The sequence below is a fragment of the Lithobates pipiens genome, unplaced genomic scaffold (assembly GCF_037356315.1).
Source record: "Lithobates pipiens isolate NorthernLeopardFrog02 unplaced genomic scaffold, aLitPip1_a1.2 Scaffold_16, whole genome shotgun sequence".
In the NCBI taxonomy this organism is placed as follows: domain Eukaryota; kingdom Metazoa; phylum Chordata; class Amphibia; order Anura; family Ranidae; genus Lithobates; species Lithobates pipiens.
The window spans coordinates 564206930-564225166 of NW_027507748.1; the positions used below are offsets into that span (position 1 = coordinate 564206930).

The 18237-nt window shown below is 46.6% G+C and overlaps 1 protein-coding gene across 2 annotated transcripts in view; it reads left to right on the top strand.

The window, feature by feature from the left end:
* Positions 1–4487: 4487 nt before the first annotated feature.
* Positions 4488–18237, top strand: part of LOC143983667 (glycoprotein-N-acetylgalactosamine 3-beta-galactosyltransferase 1-like) — an 81188-nt gene continuing 67438 nt past the window's right edge. The window contains exons 1-2 of one of the 2 annotated variants that reach the window (XM_077483641.1): positions 4610–4626; positions 10740–10811. Coding sequence is in view for 1 of the 2 variants with exons in the window: in XM_077483637.1 (XP_077339763.1) it covers positions 4557–4626 (70 nt within the window). In the remaining variant the exon portion in view is untranslated. Of the gene's footprint in view, positions 4627–10739; positions 10812–18237 lie in introns of both variants that reach the window. The other variant, XM_077483637.1, reaches the window with a different exon arrangement.

The window sequence follows — 18237 nt, forward strand, 5'->3', positions numbered from 1 at the left end:
GCCCGAATGTAGGGCTAAATTCCCACCACCCAGAGATTGAAAATTCCTGTCTGGGTAGTAGAATGTGGCGCAAGGCATCAGCCCTGGCCCTATACAGCGTATAAACAAAACTGTAAAACATGTTCTAATGCAGAAACAGCTAACAGACCGCCCATGTGATGATGTACACTGGAATGTCAAACTTGCATATCCAGGAGAAAGTGAGAGGTACTAGTTGGAGTTACATTTTCACTGTCAGTGTGGGTGAGGGGCGCCAGGCCCCAAAACTGCATATCAGCAGAGGTAAGAGGGTTAGGGGGCAAGTCCTATCCAGTTCTGGATAAAGTTCTCAGGTGAAACTTCCATCCTAAAAATAAAGGCGGTTAAAGAAAACAAAACCCCAACATGAAGATTGTATGAGACTATATCATGGAGGCAGGTTATCCTTGACTCTCCTGGGTTTGGCCTTACCCCACAATGGTGACGTGGGACTCTGAGGAGTAGGTCGTTTGGCAGATCCCTGGTGAAAATTTGACGTGTCAATCTCCGTGTTCAGTGAAATGAGCTTGAGTTCTAAGAGTAATTGGTTAGAGTGGCGAGAAGGGGTTTCAAGGATCTCTGTTTTTGGATGGTAAATGGGGAGATGTAAGCGAAAATCTGTACTTCCTGATCTTGAAACTGTATGCAGTCCTGTTGGCGGGAAAGTTTCATTACCTCCTCCTTGATGGAGTAATAGTGTGGTTTCACTACAATGTCTCTTGGGGTTCCATCTTTCCTTGGAGGGCCTAGGGATCTGTGGGCCCTATCCAATTCCAGCTTGTGAGCTGGGACAGGGGATCAGGTATTTAATAACTTCCTGCACAGCCGACGGGACATCAGTAACTGTTTCAGGGATCCCTCTAATCCTAAAATTGTCCCTCCTCGAGCGATTCTCAAGATCATCAATCCGTGCCTGGGCTGCTTCAAGCTGCTCCTCTACAAAGTCCAGATGATCTGTGTTTTGGTTTGCTCTGGAGTTTGTAATGTCCAATTTATGCTCAATATGTTCAATTCTGGAGCCTAGATTCGGGAAATCTGCTTTAATTTCTCCTGTGATCCTGTCTGCATTTTGAGACAAGCCTCTGTCAAGCATCTCTGAGATTTTAGTTAAAAGTTCTGATACATTGAAAGCTACATCAAGAGCCTGCACAGGCTGAGTTGTAGTGGAGTCAGACTGAATAGGAAAGGCTGCAAGTGAGGACATCCCATAGGACCCTATGGAGCACTCACAACGGACACTGTGGAAGCTGGGGAGGGGGTTTCCCCTGCTGGAGCTGGGCCTGACATCAGTGGGGTGTATGGGAGGGTGGCTGGTTTCAGCACTTGCCTGGCTGTAGTGGAGGAGTCCTATGCAGCCTGGTTGCGTGGCTGTGCTGCGGCCGCCATTTTGGAAATGTCCCGGCCGTCCGCAGACTCAACCTGGGGTACCAACGCTCATCTGGCCTGTCCACCCGGCATATACAGGGCCGCTGGTGCCTCCCCTGTCATCTCTCGTTGTCTGTGGGGAGCCTGGAAGCTGAGATCCACGGCAATCGGTGCTGTGTGGCCGGCGCTGTGCTTACGCTACCATCTTAGGCGACTCCGCGCATATGAATTGGTTTCATCGGAAATATTTAGAACATGTTCTATTTCTAGGTCTGTCAAAATTTTCGACATAAATAGTCCAATGGGGCATACACACGATCGGGATATACAATGAAAAGCTCCCGTCTGACTTTTTCTGTCGGACATTCGGCTCGTGTGTACACGGCATAAGTGTCTTTCACAAGGTTGTAGTGTTTTGCTTAAACAGGAAAGCTACTATGTTAGGTGCAATTGTTACATACCCAGTGTTATAAGTGGTGTTTGAAATGAGTGCAGGGTGATGAAAGATGACCACTGTCAGAGGCGGCTCTCTATTAGGCAAATTAGGCAGTAGCCTAAGGCCCTGCAATCACAGGGGCCTCACGACCGCCTATTTTTCCTAAGAGTTACCTCTGCTGACAAGGCTGCTGCGGTGGCACTGCGCTTCGGCCACTCGGCCAGCAGAGCTGCCTATGAGCTCCGTGGAGAGAGGAGACAGATCCGTGGCTGTGTCTTGGGGAAAAGGCGGGGCCAGCACTGTGTTCTCTGGGGGAAAAGAGAAGGGGAGGCGACTCATTACAGCAGCCGGAGAAAAATTACAATACAAATATTCCCACTGCTCCGGAGCTGAAGATTGACCCCCCCCCCCCTCAGGCCCCACTGAAGTGCCCCACTGAGTGATCCTGGTGTTTCTCAGCCTCACCAGGGCTGTATTGGAGCTGATGGAAGGGGGGAGGAGAGTAGAGCTTAAGAGGTGTCCTGGCCGCCCCTCTCTGGGGCTGTCAATCAGTGTGGGGGGGCTGTGGGATTTGGGGCTCCAGCTGCAGGGAGAGGCACATCTACCATGCCACAACCCCTTCTGTAACCAGCCACCACTATCACCAGAGAGAGCCAACCCCTCATCCCTGCTCCTCCAGCATCCCTCAGCCACAGCCACCTGCCTTTATTTTCACCTCCTGTCCCATCCCCTCCACTCCCTTCCTCCTGATAATCAGTGCCCCAGTCAAAGGCAGCTCAGTCCTTTGCTAGTGTGCCAACCTATGATTAACAGCCCCTGACCCCTCTCTCCACCCTGCCCTTACCCCCACCTATGCAGGGCTCCACTGCAGGGTCAGGAGGTCCCAGTCCAGTCCAGTGCCATTCCTCAGCCATGTTGGGCCGGGTGCTCTGCATGCTGCACTAGCACTGCCTGCTGATTGGCTTCTCTGCTGCTACCTCCCTCACTGACACCAGCACTGAGATAGAGAACACTGACACCATCACTGACACCAGCACTGACATCAGCACCGAAATAGAGAACACTGACACTAGCACTGAGATAGAGAACACTGACACCAGCACCAAGAGAGAACACTGACACCAGCCCCGAGATAGAGAGCACTGACACCAGAACCCCGAGATAGAGAACACTAACACCAGCACCGAGATAGAGAGCACTGACAGCAGCAGCGAGATAGAGCACTAATACCAGCACCGAGAGAGAACATTGACACAAGCACCGAGAGAGAACATTGACACAAGCACCGAGAGAGAACACTGACACCAGCCCCGAGATAGAGAGCACTGACACCAACACCCTGAGATAGAGAACACTGACACCAGCACAGAAATAGAGAACACTGACACCAGCACCGCTAGAGAAAACTGACATCAGCACCGAGATAGAGAGCACTGACACTAGTACAGAGGTAGAGAGCACTGACACCAGTACCGAGATAGAGAGCACTGACACCAGCACTGAGATAGAGAGAACTGACACCAGCACAGAGATAGAGAACACTGACACCAGCACCAAGCTAGAGAGCACTGACAACAGCACAGAGATAGAGAGCACTGACACCAGCACAGAGATAGAGAGCACTGACACCAGCACAGAGAAAGAGAGCACTGACACCAGCACTGAGATGGAGAGCACTGACACCAGCACCGAGATAGAGAGCACTGACACCAGCACCGAGATAGAGAGCACTGACACCAGCACAGAGATAGAGAGCACTGACACCAGCACCAAGATAGAGAACACTGACACCAGCACCGAGATAGAGAACACTGACACCAGCACCGAGATAGAGAACACTGACACCAGCACCGAGATAGAGAGCACTGACACCAGCACCGAGATAGAGAGCACTGACACCAGCACCAAGATAGAGAACACTGACACCAGCACCGAGATAGAGCACTGACACCAGCGCCGAGATAGAGCACTGACACCAGCACCGAGATAGAGAGCACTGATGCCAGCACTGAGATAGAGAGCACTGACGCCAGCACCAAGATAGAGAACACTGACACTAGCACCGAGATAGAGCACTGACACCAGCACCGAGATAGAGAGCACTGACGCCAGCACCGAGATAGAGAGCACTGATGCCAGCACTGAGATAGAGAGCACTGATGCCAGCACCAAGATAGAGAACACTGACACTAGCACCGAGATAGAGCACTGACACCAGCACCGAGATAGAGAGCACTGACGCCAGCACCGAGATAGAGAGCACTGACGCCAGCACCGAGATAGAGAGCACTGACACCAGCCCCGAGATAGAGCACTGACACCAGCACCGAGATAGAGCACTGACACCAGCACTGAGATAGAGCACTGACACCAGCACAGAAACAGAGAGAACTGACACCAGCACCAGGATACAGAGCACTGACACCAGCACTTTAAAGCTCTTAATATATGCAATTTATACCGTTAATTTTTTTTTTTGCTTGAATTATTTTTCCCATTATGGGTGTGTTTTGGTCTCATGTCTAGGCTTTGCCTAAAGCCTCACAAAGCCTAGAGCTGCCCCTGACAACTGTACATTGGTGCTTTCTATACTATGTTATGAATATAGTCAAATTGCCCTTTTAAACTAGCTGGAATTTCATTTTCGATTTCAAATGCCTGTGTCAAGATCTTTCAGTATTTTCAGACAGGAAGCAAAGTTATCACGTTTCTTTTTTTTCTGCTTCCTGTGCATAGTATGTTACTCCCTGAAGATTCCATTCTCCAGGAATTAAAAGGAGAAAAGAGATTGTACTATTTCCCTCAAGGTCAGTATAGATTTCTGGTCTTTATCATAGCTTTTATAATACTGCTTGTTATTGCATTTGTAGTTAACGTCATGGCTGTTCAGTCGTATTTCCCTTTTTGTTTGTCGATGCAAGTTTTGTTTTGCACACTTGAAATGCATATATCAGACCTTTTTATCTGCAAAAAGATTTATTTTTCTCTACATCCTGATATCTACACAGTCCAGTCACATTGCACAGGTGGACTGCTGCCCTTATTTTCCCGAAACAAGTTTTCCCACACGACCGAACTTTCAGTCAGAAAAGGTCAGACGGAATAATTCAGTCGGCTAGTATGATCATGTGTGGTCTTCATCTGACTTTTTTCTTCAAAAATGCAGACGGACCTAGGAATAGAACATGTTTCAAATCTGGCCAACGGAATCAATTTCGGGAAAACCATTCGTCTGTATGCTGATCTGACGGACCAAATACGACGCAAGAGCAGCTATTGGCTACTGGCTATTGAACTTCCTTTTCTAGTCCCGTCGTACGTCATCACGTTCAAAATTAACAGATTTTGGTCCATTCGTGTGGGGGCAAGTCAGTTCGTTCAGAAGTCCGTCGTAACTCCGTCAAAAGTCCGATGGAACACCATCGGGAAGACCGTTGGACCTTTTCTGCCGGAAAGTACGGTCGTATGTACGCGGCATCAGTCCAATTTAGGCACTGACAATAATTACATTTAAAAACGTATTTCTTTATTTTTAACCGGTACCTAAACGTTTAATTGTCTTTTGTTTTTTTTGTTTTTTTATTTACATGAAGTTCAGCTTTAAAATGGTTCTAAAGCCAGGACATTTTTGCCTTAATGCATTCCCTGCATTAAGATAAAAAATGGCTCAGTAGTTGTATCATCTCTGAACCAGCAGGCAGCGGCGGGAGCCATTGCCTCCTGATGCTTTTAATCAAATCCCATGAGGAGGGAGCTGGTAGCAGGGCCAAGCTGCACTGTGTATGTCTATAGATGCACACAGCCCAGTTTGGAGTGCGCATGCAGATGTGCTCCCATATCAAGCAGCTTGCTATGGATGCAGACACAAAAGAAGAGGAACCAACAGCACCAGTGAAGAAACCCTCAGAAGTGGAGGTCTGGGGCCCCAGCCCATAAAACCTAATTTCAGGGAGGTTTCAAACTCATTTCAGGCAGGTGACGTTTTGCACCCCCCCCCCCCCCCCCAATAAAATGCAGCTTTACCAGTGGCAATTAAATTCAGCCTTACCAGTGCCCAAGGCAACACAGTGGTGTAGTGGTTAGCACTTTCACCTAGCAGCAATAGGGTCGCTGGTTCAAATCCCGACCATGACACTATCTGCCTGGAGTTTGCATGTTCTCCCTGTGCCTGCGTGGGTTTCCTCCAGGTACTCCGGCTTCCTCCCACACTCCAAAGACATGCTGGTAGGTCAATTAGACCTTGTCTAAAAATTGGCCTTAATATGTGTATGTCAATGTTGTATGTGTTTGTAAGCATGTCAGGACCTTACGGGGTAAAGGACCACACAAAGCCACAGATTGACTCTGGTGGCAAGAAAGCACCCTGAGGCGATTCAGTTCACATAGGTAGCACTATACAAGTCACTCACTCATGAAATGTAGCCTGATCACACAGCTGCTGGTCTTGGGATCCAGCTGCTGGTGCAGGGGTCCAGCTGCTGGGGTCTGTCTGCTGGTCTTGGTGTCTGGCTGCTGGTGCTATGAAGCCATCCCAGGCAGAGATGGGCAGAGAGAAGACTGGGCATTGTGATCTGTAGGTTGTAGCAATTAAAAGAAAAAAAAAACCTTTGCCCTGTCAAGCAGACTCTTTCTCCACTTTCAGGTGCTGCTGTGCAGTGATCTCCTGTGCGACAAGTACATGACAGTCCCGGTCTGTCCGGCAGATTGATAAAGAAGAGGCTGGGACTGTCATGTACTTGTGCTAGTTTACTATGGATGAAGTACATCTAATGGACATATCTCGTTAATTTACGGTTTACATTTTTACTGAGCACCACAAGCGTAGCTATCACTATATTTTTGGCTCTTCGACACTGGCCCTGCTGGTCTCAGCTCCAGCAGCTGCAGAGTCACATGCTACTGCTGTTTCCATGCCTCCCCTCCTCCTACCCAATTACAGGGTGCTTTGTATTATGTGAACCTATTCAAAAAAATACAAAGCCTTCTGTGAATGGACAGTGGATGGAAGGGGCGGGCAGAGCTGATGTGTGTGAGAAGTGTATCTCCTGTCAGAGTGCTGGGAATATAGTGATAGCTGTACTCCTGGTGCTCAGTAAAATTGTAAGTTGTAAATAACAGAGAAAATCCATAAGTTGGCATGCACTTCATAGAACTTAAACCATAGTCAGCCAGTACATTTTAGAAAGTGGCTAAAATTGTTGGAGTTCAGCTTTAAAGTGATATTACATGCAATTTTTTTGGGGCTTTAAAATAAAAAACAATATGATACATACCTGCTCTATGCAAGTCATCCCTTTCCTCCTCTTCTGGAGGCCCCACTGGCCCTCTCTGCTCCTCCTTCTGGGTGCCCCCTCAGCAACCTGTGTGGGTGCCCGTGCAGGCATGCTCCCAAGTTGAGCTGTGTGCATGCAAAGAAACACACAGCATGGTTAAGCCATGCCCCCAGCTCTCTCATAGGAATTTGACTTACAGCAACAGGAACCTTTGGCTCCCGCTGCTGCCTGTGTCCCCTGTGAGACCAGGAAGTGGAGGAGTAGCGCTGCAGATGGGGCAGAGGGACTAGGACAGGTAGTAGAACAGTTTATCTTAATGCATAGAATGACATGAACATATAGAAAAGGAATGCCCTGAAAAACACAATATAAATATGAACAAAAACTAGATGTTTAGATGCAAGTTATGCTTGTTATTAAAATCACAAGTAGCACTGCCCTCTTGAGGGTCACAAGATAAATCGGTACCCCCCTGGTGAATCTGAGCCTGTAAGTCCTCTGCCACCTCTGACACCCGGGGTTCATACATTTTTCTTTCCTCTAAATGATAGCAAGGAAGAAGTAAATACACCATAAATGATGAAACCAACAAAGTTTACTTAATGAGATGGATGAAAAAGAAATTAGAGAGTCAACTCAAATTTACACTTTAAAATTGTATTTACTAAATAGCACTTACCTATCAGATTCAAACATTGAACAGTAAACACTATAATCTCTGTACTCAACCAAGCACATCCAATTCCTATGTGAACAGGCTACAGGAGAGCAGAGGAATGACCCCGCTCCTTCACACATAAATACAGAACAGTAAATAACAAGTACAAATTTTAGCAAATGGAAGCTGTATTGCAATTTATACAAATTAATCCAGAGTCAGAGGGTGAACGAAGAGGTTACTTTGGTAACAAAGGGCAATATTAGAGGCGTATATGTTTAAAAATGTATTTTATTGATATCAAGCAATAAAATCAATTGAGTGCAATACTCCTACTCAAATGTACAGTTTTGCATTGTCGGAAATTACACCAACATAAACACCTTTGTGCAGTGCATATCTTGTAAACATCAGACAAGGACATACATGTAACATAACAACACACAATCTAAAAAAACTGGACGGACAATCGGACGACTGGCCGTGATGCACAGAGAGGATGTCATGATTCTACAAAGTGGGTATGCATAAGTAAATGTCATCCATGCTGAGCATCGCCCCGGGGTGGAAGGCGGCTGGTGAAGTATACGGATTCAATTCAGAGTTAATGTGGGGTGATGATGGTAATCCCCCTGAGGATCCTGAAAGTGTGGACACACTGTTTGGGGGTGGGGAAATGATCAACGGTCTTTATCAGTCCACCGGTGGCGGCTTGTATATTTTCTCATTGATGTCAAGCACAGAGATGGTACGATGTTAGGCAATGACGCTAGGAGCAGTGTGACATCTTAAAGTGGTTGTAAACCCTTACAAACCACTTTGACCTACAGGTAAGCCTAGATTAAGGCTTACCTGTAGGTCCAAGAAATATCTCCTAAACCTATACGGTTTAGGAGATATTTGCCTGAAGACAGGCACCGCTGTCTACGGCGCATGCTCCATAGACAGCGACGCGCAGGCGCACTGAGCGCAGCATTTCCAACAATGGATCTGCCGCGCGTGTCGGCTCCCGTGCGCATGCGCGGGAGTGACGTCATCGCGGCTCCGCCGAATGACAGCAGCGGAGCTGCGAGACGCCACCAGCAAGATGGATGCGGTGGACTACAGGGGACAGCGGCGACTTCGCTGGCTCCTGTGTCAGGTAAGTGACACATAATGGGCTACTATGCGATGCATAGTAGTCCATTATGCTTTGCCTTTGCAGGGAATGAAAGAGGAAGTAAACTCATCAGGGTTTAATTCCTCTTTAATTCACTTAAAGAGTATCATAAGATGACAATGTTATTGGAAGAGTCCTTGGCATTGAACATTGAACTTTAGTAAAACATTGCCATTGAACTTTAGTAAAACAAATCCCTGAAGAGGGGAGGGAGGTGACTGTAGTCCTGTATTGCTGTGCGGCAGTCCGGTTGATTTTCAGCTAGCCCTTGATGTTTAATTGCATGCAGGGAAATTTTGGATGGTAAATTAAAGCATCTGATGCAATAAATTGTGAATAAACAGTAAACAGTCTTCTTGTGTAGATTAAACTGTAACTGGATTCAAAGTGATCACTGACTTAAAGATGCTACTTTCTGTGGAACTACAAGCAACAGCAGAGCAATGGAAAGCAAAGGTGTCTGTATATAGTGTCTATGATGTTTGGTCTAGATCCTTGGAACTAAAGATAAGAGATGCAGGAGACAATGTTATCTATATACAGTGTCTATGAGTTTGGGCTGTTTCCCACTCACCACGCTGGAACAAGAGATGGTGATGATGATGGTGATAAACATGATGGTCTCTCAGGAACATGGCTCAGGGGATGATATCTGGCCTCTGTTGCCATGGCTCACCCGAACCTGATACCACTGCAGGATGAATGGGATAGGAACAGCCTCTAGGCTGCTGCCAGAAAGCTAAGGGGAGCTGTCTACAGATGTCCCTACAAGATATCCGTTTGATAATTCTGCTAGTGCAGGCCGTGACTCAGCTGCAACTCACACTATCACAGAATCCCTGCATACAGATCCACGTTGGGTCCCAAGGGAGCTTGCTAGGCCTCAATAAATCCCTCTTATAGTCTCTCGCAGCGGTCTGTTCTTCCCCATTAGCCAGATGGTAGTTGTAGTTCCACATGATTCAGCCAGAGGGGGCAAATCTTATCCATACGGGCTACATATCCCAAGATGCTTTGCTTTGCCTTGTCTCTGAATAAGAAGACAACCTACTGTTTTCGAACGGCCGCGGTCACGGTAGGCTAGTGTACATGTAGCCTAAAGCCCCGTACACACGAGAGGACTTATGTCCGACAGACTTCCAAAGGAGTTCCGCCGGAGTTCCGCCGGAGTTCCGCCGGAGTTCTGACAGACTTTTCGGCCGAACGGACTTGGCCACACACGATCACACTAATCTCCGACGGATTCGAACGTGATGACGTACGACCCGACTCGAATAAGGAAGTTCATAGCCAGTAGCCAATAGCTGCCCTAGCGTCGGTTTTAGTCCGTCGGAGTAGCATACACACGAGCGGATTTTTCGAAGGGGACCGGGTCCGGCGGAGTTCCGTCGGGAAAATTTGAAGCATGCTTCATTTCTAAAGTCCGTCAGACTTTTGCGAAGCTAAAGTCCGTTGCAGCCCACACACGATCGGATAGTCTGACGGACTCGGTCTGACGGACTTTGGATGTTGAAAAGTCCGCTCGTGTGTACGGGGCTTAAGTGTCTTTCACAAGGTTGTAGTGTTTTGCTTAAATAAGAAAGTTATTATGTTAGGTGCAAATTTTACATACCCAAGGTTAGTAGTGGTGTTTGTAATGAGTGCAGGATGATGAAAGATGACCACTGTGCATCGGTTCTTTCTATACTATGTTATAAATATAATCAAATTGTCCTTTTAAACTAGCTGGAATTTCATTTTCATTTTCAAATGCCTGTGTCAAGATCTTTCAGTATTTTCTGACAGGAAGCAAAGTCATCAAGTATCTTTTTTTCTGCTTCCTGTGCATAGTATCTTACTTCCTGAAGGCTCCATTCTTCAGGAATTAAAAGGAGAAAAAAAGATTGTACTACTTCCCTCAAGGTCAGTATAGATTTCTGTTCTTTATCATAGCTTTTATACTGCTTGTTATTGCATTTGTAGTACACATCATGGCTGTTCAGTCGTATTTCCTCTTTTTGTTTCTCGGTGCAAGTTTTTACACAAGTTTTGTTTTGCACAGTTGAAATACATATATCAGATCTTTTTATCTGCAAAAAGATATGTTTTTCTCTATATCCTCATATCTACACAGTCCAGTTATATTGCACAGGTGGATTGCTGCCCTTACTTCCCCAAAACAAGGTCTCCTCTCTGCCCCTAGCCTGTAATTGGACAGTAGGCAGAAAGTCACTTCTCTGCTCACACTGCTTTCCACTCCTGGTACACAAGATTGCCCATCTTTCCACCAGCCTGAGTGCCTTTGTAAACAAGATTGAAAGAGGCCGATGCAAAGTAAGTCCAATTTAGGTACTGACAATAATTACATTTAAAAACATATTTCATTTTTTTTGACCGGTACCTATACTTTTGTTTTTTTCTTGGGGGGGGGGGGGGGGGGGGGTTTATTTACATAAAGTTCAGCTTTAAAGTGGTTCTAAAGCCAAGACATTTTTGACTTAAAGCATGACAGCTGAGAAGCATAGGCTCAACTAATAAACAAATACCTTGCCCCCCCCCCCCCCCCCAAAAAAGACACAGAAGCTGATTAGGTTGGAAATAGGGCAAGGCCACAGCTTTATTGAATTTTTCAAAAGTACAACTTTCCAAATGTACCAAACAATGCTAGTCACAGTATACCATGAGCACCCATAAATATAAACTCACATAGTCTAAGAAGGCCGTCCTTACCATCAGTGCCAGACAGGCATTAGGCTGACCCCAGAATTTACCAAACAACATGCCAGTCATAGTATACTGTGTGCACCCATAAACATAAACTCACATAGTCTGAGGCCTGTCCTCACCATTAGTGCCAGACAGGCATTAGATTGACCCCAGAATTTAACTTAAGGACATAGCCCATAAAGCAACATCAATTGCTGGCAAGGTCAAAACTGTGACAAAACATCACAACGGGCGGAAGGGTGGGCAACTCTTGTGACAGCTGAATCTCCTCAAAGCAGTTGGCTGTGCCTCAGCATAGCCTGGAGTTCAGGCTCCACCCAGTCACCTCAGGTCTTGTAGCCAATCCTAAGGGAGCTACTTAACTTCCCTTTTAGGTTGAAACCCACAGTGATGTGGGTGTCAACAGTAGGGATGAGCCGAACACCCCCCGGTTCGGTTTGCACCAGAACCTGCAAACTTTAGAACCCCCTTAAAGTCTATGGGACTTGAATGTTCAAAATCAAAAATGATAATTTTAAAGGCTAATATGCAAGTTATTGTCCTAAAAAGGGTTTGGGGACCCGGGTCCTGCCCCAGGGGACATGTATCAATGCAAAAAAAAAGTTTTAAAAGCAGGTGTTTTTTCGGGAGCAGTGATTTTAATGATGTTTAAAGTGAAAAAAAAGTGAAATATTCCTTTAAATATCATACCTGTGGGTGTCTATAGTATGCCTGTAAAGTGGCGCTTGTTTCCTGTGCTTAGAACAGTCCCTGCACAAAATGAAAATTTTAAAGGAATAAAAGTCATATAAAACTTTGCGGCTTTGCTGTAATGTCTGGTCCCGGCAATATGGATGAAAATCAGTGAGACGAACATCATGGGTACCACCCCCCCCCCCAGTCCATTACCAGGCCCTTTGGGTCTTGTATGGATATTAAGGGGAACCCTGCACTCAAATTTAAAAAAGGAAAGGCATGGGACCCCCGGGCCCTATATACTCTGAACAGCAGTATACAGGTGGTGCAAACAAGTCAGGGACTGTAGGTTTGTTGTTAAGTAGAATCTGTTTGTAATTTTGAACTGGTACATTTTTAAAGTGTAGCTCCAGCCAAAAAATCTATTTTTAAGCTTTTTGGAAAACATAGGGAAGGGTTATCTCCCCTGTAACATTTGTTTTGCTGTCTGTGCACCCCTTCAGAAGATTTCACCTCACTTTCTGTCCTAATAACAAATGTTTTTCGAAAATTTGGGGTTTGTAGTGAAACAAAGATTGGTGATAAAGCATCAGTGGAGATCATACCTGGGGCTGCGGACTAAAAAGGACTAAAAATAATTTGTAACCTCCTAGTCTCTGGGAACGCGTTGCACAGACCTTTCTGCAAGGCCTCCCGAAGATGTTTCATCCTCTGCTCCCTTTGCGATGGCAAGATAAGGTCCGTAACCTTACCCTTGTAACGTGGATCAAGGAGGGTTGCCAGCCAGTAATGATCCCTCTCCTTGATCCGACGAATACGAGGATCCTTCCGCAGGCTTTGCAGAATCAGGGAGGCCATGCAGCGTAGGTTAGCTAAGGCATTTGGTCCGGAGTCCTCTGGGTCACTAAGGATGACATGATCTGCAGCCACCTCCTCCCAGCCACGTTCAAGTCCATGGGTTTCTTGGCACTGTAAATGATCCCTTAAAGACTGCTGCTGATGCTGAGTGCCAGGCTCCACCTCCATTCTGACACAATCCTCCTCCTCCTCCTCCTTATGCTCTTCCTGTGTGATCAGCAGGCCAGCAGGAACACTGTCTGGATAAAGGGGCCTTGAGAGGTAATGAGGTCCTCTTCTTGCCTTTGTTTTGCCTCAAGTGCACTGTCCATTATTCCACGCAGCGTGTGCTCCAACAGGTGGACAAGAGGGACAGTGTCACTGCTCACTATCCTCGTGGCCTCCTCAAACAGTGACAGGACAGTGCATGCATCCCTGATCATAGCCCACTGGCATGGGGGAAAAAAAACATTGGCCAACATTGAGTTCCACCTGGTGGGCATGTCACAGATTAGGCGGTTCTTGGGCAGGTTAAATTCATTTTGGAGGTCAGCCAGCCGAGCACTGGCATTATATGATTGGCGGAAATGCACACAGACTTTCTTGGCCTGCCTCAGGACATCCTGTAAGCCCGGGTACCTGCCCAAGAACCGTTGCACTGCCAAGTTAAGGACGTGAGCCAAACAGGGCACATGGGTCAGTTGTTCCTGTCAGAGGGCAGAGAGGAGGTTGGTGCCATTGTCGCAAACCACCATTCCTGCTTTAAGCTGGCTTGGCATCAACCACCTCTCAGCCTGCCCCTGCAGAGCTGACAGAATCTCTGCCCCAGTGTGGCTCCTGTCCCCCAATCAACGCATGGCATCTTTTTGCCTGCGTACTTGCGTAGCCCCTCAAATGCCTACGGAGCACCGCTGGTTCTGAGGACAAAGCACAGGGAGAGGCCATGGAGGAAGAAGAAGAGGAGGGGGTGGAGGGGGGAGAGGTGTGCCAGAATCACCAGTAGTAGCATTTTTGAGGCGTGGTGGCGGAACGACCTCCAACACTACTGCACGTTGTCCTGGATCCTTCCCAGCTGCCAGAAGAGTCACCCAATGAGCTGTGAAAGATAGATCATTTCCATGTCCATGCCTGCTGGACCATGAGTCAGCAGTAATATACACCTTACCGCTGACCGCCCTGTCCTTCCATGAGAAAAAGTGGCGTTTGGGAACCTGTCATTGAGGAACCGCACATTCCACAAACTCACGGAAGGGGGCAGAGTCTACCAACTGAAAAGGCAGCAGTTGAAATGCTAGCAATTTATCCAAGCTAGCATTCAACCGCTGGGCATGTGGATGGCTGAGAGTGCACTTCTGTCGGGGTACAGATTACCCACAAGTATTTGGCTGTGACACACCTAACTCTACACCTTCATTCCTCTCAGTGCAGGTTTCAGATAGAACTGAAGGTATAGTGGGGTTGGAGATGCCAGCTGATGAGGAGCAAGGAGAGGTCCGCTTTTTTCTTTGGTGTGGGTCTTTTAGGTACGCTTGCTAACTAACTGCATGGCAGGTCGACATATGTCTGGTCATGCATGTGGTGCCCAAGCAGCTGATGTTTTGGCCACGCGAGATACGCTTGAGAAATATGTTGCAAATAGCAGCAGTGTGATCTGATGCACTCATCTCAAAAAAGGCCCACACCAAAGAACTTTTGGAATAATGTGCAGAGACAGCATCGCCCTGCACATGCAGAGCTCTGCGGTGTGATGCAGTCGGTGTGCTGCCCTTAAGCTGGCCCCTGGAGGGCATCCTGCCTCATTGGCCTCCTCCTCCCCTCTCCTATAGGGCACCCACGTTGAGTCAGTGACCTCATCATCCCCTCCCTCCTCAACACTGGAGCAAACCTGGCAGTATGCCAGATTTCTGTCCTTCTTGAGCACCCCCTCTCTCTGGGCTCATGTTACTGCCTTCCTCTAGCTGGGTACCATCATCAGAACGCTGGGCATCCTCCTGGAGCATGTACCCAACACTGTGGTCAAACAGTTTGGCGACTCCTCAGGAGGACATGGTGGGGCTAGGGAAGGAGTGACTGATGCCATTGAGCCGAGGGAAGAGGCTGCAATGGCAGCTGCTTTGCCAAACAAAGTACCCTGAGCCTGGGTAAGACAGGATGAGGAGGATGAGGATGGCTTGGTCATCCACTCTACAAAGTCTTCTGCATGTTGCGGCTCAACACGGTCAGCTGCCTGACCGCAAAAAAAGGACAAGCGTGTCCTATGGCCACGTGCTGATGAGGATGCACCGTGTCCACGACCAACACTGTTGCCTCTAGACACAGAGCCTGCTTGCCCTCTTTTATTGGCTCCTGACTGTCTGCCTCTCCTTGTTGGCCTTCCAGACATACTAATGGCCTGCAGGGAGATGTAGCTGCACAAAGCTGGCACGTGTATATATATATATATATATATATATATATATATATATACTGATTATACTTCATCTAGCAGAATCAACTGCCTGCCTGTAGCATTATTGGAATGAGAGCACCGGCAATTGTATTCAGGTAAGCTTGAGGTGCACACTGTGCAAAGGACACTAAAACAAAATCCTGCAGCTCCCTGCCTGTATTTTTATGAGAACGCCGGCAATTGTATTCAGGTAAAGCTATAGGTGCACACTGTGCAAAGGACACTAATACAAAATACTGCAGCTCCCTGCCTGTATTTTTATGAGAACCCCGGCAATCGTATTCAGGTAAAGCTTTAGGTGCACACTGTGCAAAGGACACTAAAACAAAATACTTCAGCTCCCTGCCTGTAATTGTATGAGAACACCGGCAATTGTATTCAGGTAAAGCTTTAGGTGCACACTGTGCAAAGGACAAAGTACACTAAGTAAAAATAGTGTAGCTCCCTGCCTGTCAGTATATTATGAAGAGAATAACAGGAATGGATCTAGCTAAACTGAATACAGTGTATAAATATATATACAACACACCTGGGATGCATATATATCCTCTACTCACTGTAACTGAAACTAACTGACTCGCCTGCCTAATCTTACTCAAATTAAATGACACTGTCTCTCTCTCTCTCTGTCTGTCTGTTTAACCACTGCCGCAACACACTACACAAGGCCGCCACACAGGCGGCCTTATATAGTGTGTGGCGTGTACTAAACTCCCTGAGACATAATTGGCCAAAGCCACCCTGGCTTTGGCCAATCATGGCTCTTCATTTTTTCTGGGCTGTGATTGGCCAAAGCATGCGGGTCATAGTGCATGCTTAGCCAATCAGCAGCCAGCAATGCACTGCGATGCCACAGTGAATTATGGGCCATGGTGTGCCACTTGAATTTGGCGCCAACGGCCCATAATGTTCAGAATTCGGTGAACAGACGATGTTCGAGTCGCACATGGGTTCGACTTGAACACGAAGCTCATCCCTAGTCAACAGCTGGTCTCAGCTCAAGCGGCTGCAGAGTCACATGCTGCCGTTGTTTCCATGTCTCCCCTCCTCCTACCCAATTACAGAGTGCTTTGTATTATGTGAATCTATTCAAACAAATACAAAGCCTTCTGTAAATGGACAGGGGATGGAAGGGGCAACCAGAGCTGATGTGTGTGAGAAGACATTGTATCTCCTGTGAGAGTGCTGGGAATATAATGATAGCTGTACTCCTGGTGCTCAGTAAAAATGTAGGTTGTAAATAACAGAGAAAATCCAGGAGGTGGCATGCACCTTGCAGAACTTAAACCATAGTCATCCAGCACATTTTAGAAAGTGGCTTAATTGTTGAAGTTCAGCTTTAAAGTCACACTAAATGCTATTTTTTTCGGACTTTAAAATAAAAACAATATGATACATACCTGCTCTATGCAAGTCATCCCTTCCCTCCTCTTCTGGAGGCCCCCGCTGGCGCTTTCTGCTCCTCCTTCCTCTGGGTGCCCCCTCAGCATCCTGGGTGGATGCCCGTGCAAGCGTGCTCCCAAGTTGAGCTGTGTGCATGCAAGGAAACACACAGCGCCGATAAGCCATGCCCTCAGCTTCCTCATAGGAATTTGACTTACAGCAACAGGAACCTTTGGCTCCCGCTGCTGCCTGTGTCTCCTGTGAGACCAGGAAGTGGAGGAGTAGCGCTGCAGATGGGGAAGAGGGACTAGGACAGGTAGTATAGCAGTTTTTACCTTAATGCATAGAATGACATGAACACAGACAGAAAAGGAACGCCCTGACAAACACAATATAAATGTGAACAAAAACTAGATGTTTAGGTGCAAGTTATGTTTGTTATTAAAATCACATGTAGTGCTGCCCACTTGAGGGTTGCAAGATAAATCGGTACCCCCTGGTGACTCTGAGCCTGTAAGTCCTCTGCCACCTCTGACACCCAGGGTTCATATATTTTTCTTTCCTCTAAATGATAGCAAGAAATAAGTAAATACACCAGAATTGATTAAACACCAAAGTTTACTTAATGAGATGGATGAAAAAGAAATTAGAGAGTCAACTCAAATTTACACTTTAAAGTGTTATTTACTATAGGAATGTTATCAACAACTAAATAGCAATTACCTATCAGATTTAAACATTGAACAGTAAACACTATAATCTCTGTACTCAACCAAGCACATCCAATTCCTATGTTAACAGGCTACAGGAGAGCAGAGGAATGATCCCGCTCTTTCACACATAAATGCAGAACAGTAAATAACAAGTACAAATTTTAGCAAACAGAAACTGTATTGCAATTTATACAAATTTGAGTAAGAATATTACACTCCATTGATTTTATTGCTTGATATCAATAAAATACTTTTTTTGAATAGATTGACTCTAATATTGCCCTTTGTTACCAAAGTAACCTCTTGGTTCACCCAGTGACTCTCACTGGGTTAATTTGTATGCTGTTGTTAATAAAGTGGAAGTAAACCCATGGATTTAAACAGTTAAAAAAAAAGGCATGCCGGGAATGCTAACTGCACAGTGGCTGTACTCTCAGCCAAACTATCAAACCATCCAATGGCTGGTGTCATAACGAATCACATGTGCAGCACCATAGCAGTTGAAGATTAAACAGAGGCAAAGATGGCAGCTTCTTTGGTTGAAAACGATAGGGGAGTTTACTTC